We start from the raw sequence: 2,960 nt of genomic DNA, 5'->3' as shown, positions 1-2,960 counted from the left end.
TGTGTGCTGTCATTTTTGCCTGCGGAGGGGGAATTCTTGTATGGAGGGAAAGTAAGATTATTGCTTTGTACTGTTTCATCTTAATAAACTCCCCCCCTTTTTATTTTGGATTTTGAGACAGGGTTTCTCTCTAGCCCTGGCTGTCCTGGAACTTCTTTTGTAGCCAAAGCTGGCTTTGATCTCTTGAACCATTCAAGAATCAAAGGAGCAGCCACATACACCCCCATTGCCACTGGAAGGGTCCCTCTATGTATCCCTGGTTGTCCTGGAACTCATTTTGTAGACCTGGCTGGAACTCAGATCCACCTGCCTCTGCCTTCCGAGTGTGGAAGACCTTCCCAGTACCAACCACATCACGAGCTCAGTGTGGAGCTGGTGAGCAGCAGGATCCCTGAGGCCACAATGCCAAGTGGCAGGCAGAGAGGGAGAGGTGCCTAACACCGAAACTGTTTTCCACCTCCAAGTCACTGCTTCCACACAGAGTCAGTAGAGGTCACTACTGCTCCACAGGTTCAATTCCACTGCGAAGCAGAAAGGTTCAGGTCAGTCTGGTGTCAACTGTGAAGGATTTAAACTGTGAGACAATACAATTCAGTAAGAGCCTTCCACAGGTTGAGTAAGCACAGATACTTTATTCTCAAAACTATTACAATAAAAATGGGTAAATTCACCAAACATTTTTTGAGTACATATACATTAACACTGCTATTGGCTCTGGAGATAGTCATTTGGCTCTGGAAACACTCAAAACATAAAACATTAGAAGATTAATGTAGCATTCACTCTGACAGCACACATACAGAAATGTAACAAAAAGGCCCATCACAGCAGATGCGCGCTGGCCTCCAAAAGGGAACACTGAAGCTGACATTAAGAACAGGCAAATGACAAGACATTCCTAAAACAGGTTTACACTCTACAACTAGATACATTATTATTTGTCAGTAAAAAGCTCTTAAAGACCTCTGAAAACTGAGGTCTATTGTCAATTCACATTTTTAGCTCAGAAAAAAGTTTCCTTCCACAATAGAATGTCACTTCAGAACTTTAAGGCAGTGTGTCATAGTGTGTTAAATGTTCCACCCACAGATGATGATGACATCCCAGGGTGATGAAGATCTAAACCAGTGCTTCTTATATACACATAGATCACCTGGGATTCTGAAAATGGAGTCAGGGAATGTGGACTGAGGTCCTGAAATTCTGCACTTCTAGCAAGCTGTGAGACCAACACTGTTGGTCTTGATTTTAAGTCTATGGTAAGATATTTACAGGACTTTAAAATAGAACGAATCACATAAAATAAGCAATGTCCCATCATGGGACACAAACTTAAAATTATGTGAACATCTTATTTTTTTTTAATATTGCTACAGAGTCTGTAAAGATAACAGATAAGGTTAAATTCTGATTCCTTTATCAAATGGCTCACCCATCCTTGATAAGCCTTAATTAAGGCCTCATATAAACACTCCTTGGACATTTTCATACCTGCCTTATCAAGCTGAAGCAAGGCTTCCAATCATAATCAGGGAGGCAACTCAGTAATTTCTGGAACAAGGAACCAAGAGTGGGAAGATGGCATGCCAGCATACGCACATAACCAGATATGCGAGATTCGCATGATAATTAGCTTGTCCCCTGTCCTGTCTTTTTTTTTAAGTAAACATTTCCAACCACTGACCACTGCTAAAATGGGATCTTACACCACAGCCTCCCTGAACAAACGCCAAAGCTTTTGTATGTTTTCTTCCCACATTATGGTATGCTTTGTATTATTATCCTTTGGCCACTTCCATCCTGAATACAATGTAAAGCCGGAACAGTCTAGGAGCCTCCGCCGCTCAAAATTCACGCCACCTAGGATACTTTCTGTTCAACTCCATCACGAACGTACCAATTCCAGCATCAGAGAGGGTAGTCTTGACATCACCCTTTGTATGAGAGCATGCCCGAAGATGCAACTCCCACCTGCCTTCTGCCACAGCTCCCAGGTTCTTCGGTTACAGCGTGCAACGGGTCATGTGGGCAATGTCCTTGACCTCTGGAGAGTAGAGCACTGGAGGAAAGAAGAAGGATTAGTGGTTAACAGGAGGATGCAACCTGACCCAGCATTCTTCGGCGCTCTGTGCCCAGCATCCTCCCTAAGCGGCCCCTCACCATTGCTAGGCAACGGACGCCGCAAGCGGCGCGCTGGCGCCAGGACCATGTCCACGATCCGGCGAAGCGCGCGCCAACCCGCGCTTGTAGGTCCCGCCCCCTTCGCGCTGTCGTCTTCCCCGTCGTCGTCGTCCTCTCCGTTGTCTCCGCTTCTCTTAGCCGGGCTCCCCATCGGGTCTCGTTCCCGCTCAGCCCGCGCTTCTTCCTCCAGCCGTGACCACAAGTCGGGGTCTAGCGCGATCTCCGAGACGCCGCCGCGCGGGAGCGGGGAAGGCGCGCGGCAGAACGGGCACGTGACAGCGCGGCGCAGGCGCACCACGCGCGCGGCCGGGCGGCTACCGTCGCCCCGCGCCGCCAGCTCGCGTAGGCAAGCGGTGCACAGTGTGTGGCCGCAGCGGGCGCGCGCCGTGCCGGGCAGGCGGCGGGGTGCGCGGGCCCCAAGGTTGAAGGGTCGGTAGCAGATGTTGCAGTCCAGCTCACCCCGCTCGGGAAGAGAAGGCACCCTCATCAGGAGCTGCATCGTGGCCGCTGTGACCCAACGTCGTCGATCCCGTGGCGGCTGGGAGACTGAACAAGCAGCCCTCCTTGGGCCTGGGCTAGGCCTGGGGCCGGCGCCGCCGCCTCTGTCCCCTTTTAATAGTGAGGCCCCACCCTCGAGGCATCACGCACAGATCAGCCGCTCCCTTCCGTGGCACGCGTCGGGGGCGGTGGAGGCGTGTGGCTGGGAATGCGAGTGGGGACACAGTGGAGTGAATGCCCACACGATGCCACAACTGCCTGAGGGAAAGGGGGACACGCTC

General features: G+C 50.7%; 1 protein-coding gene across 1 annotated transcript; it reads right to left on the bottom strand.

The window, feature by feature from the left end:
- Window positions 1-620: 620 nt before the first annotated feature.
- Window positions 621-2,706, bottom strand: Rnf227 (ring finger protein 227). Its single transcript, XM_057775675.1, has 2 exons — window positions 2,161-2,706; window positions 621-2,059 (listed from the first exon to the last, which is right to left on the bottom strand). Exons 1-2 carry the CDS (start codon window positions 2,678-2,680, stop codon window positions 2,004-2,006), a joined length of 576 nt encoding a protein of 191 aa, XP_057631658.1. The 5' UTR covers window positions 2,681-2,706; the 3' UTR covers window positions 621-2,003.
- Between the last annotated feature and the right edge of the window lie 254 nt (window positions 2,707-2,960).

This window comes from Chionomys nivalis, chromosome 7 (genome assembly GCF_950005125.1).
Source record: "Chionomys nivalis chromosome 7, mChiNiv1.1, whole genome shotgun sequence".
Taxonomy (NCBI): Eukaryota; Metazoa; Chordata; class Mammalia; order Rodentia; family Cricetidae; genus Chionomys; species Chionomys nivalis.
This window is presented reverse-complemented; position numbering and strand designations above follow the sequence as displayed.

What these genes read in the sequence shown, in the direction of transcription:
- Rnf227 (XM_057775675.1), bottom strand. Translation starts at nt 2,680, where the DNA reads ATGCAGCTCCTGATGAGGGTGCCTTCTCTTCCCGAGCGGGGTGAGCTG. An exon ending in GCGTCCGTTGCCTAGCAATG is followed by an intron (nt 2,060 to 2,160) that starts GTGAGGGGCCGC and finishes TCTTTCCTCCAG; the next exon opens with TGCTCTACTCTCCAGAGGTC.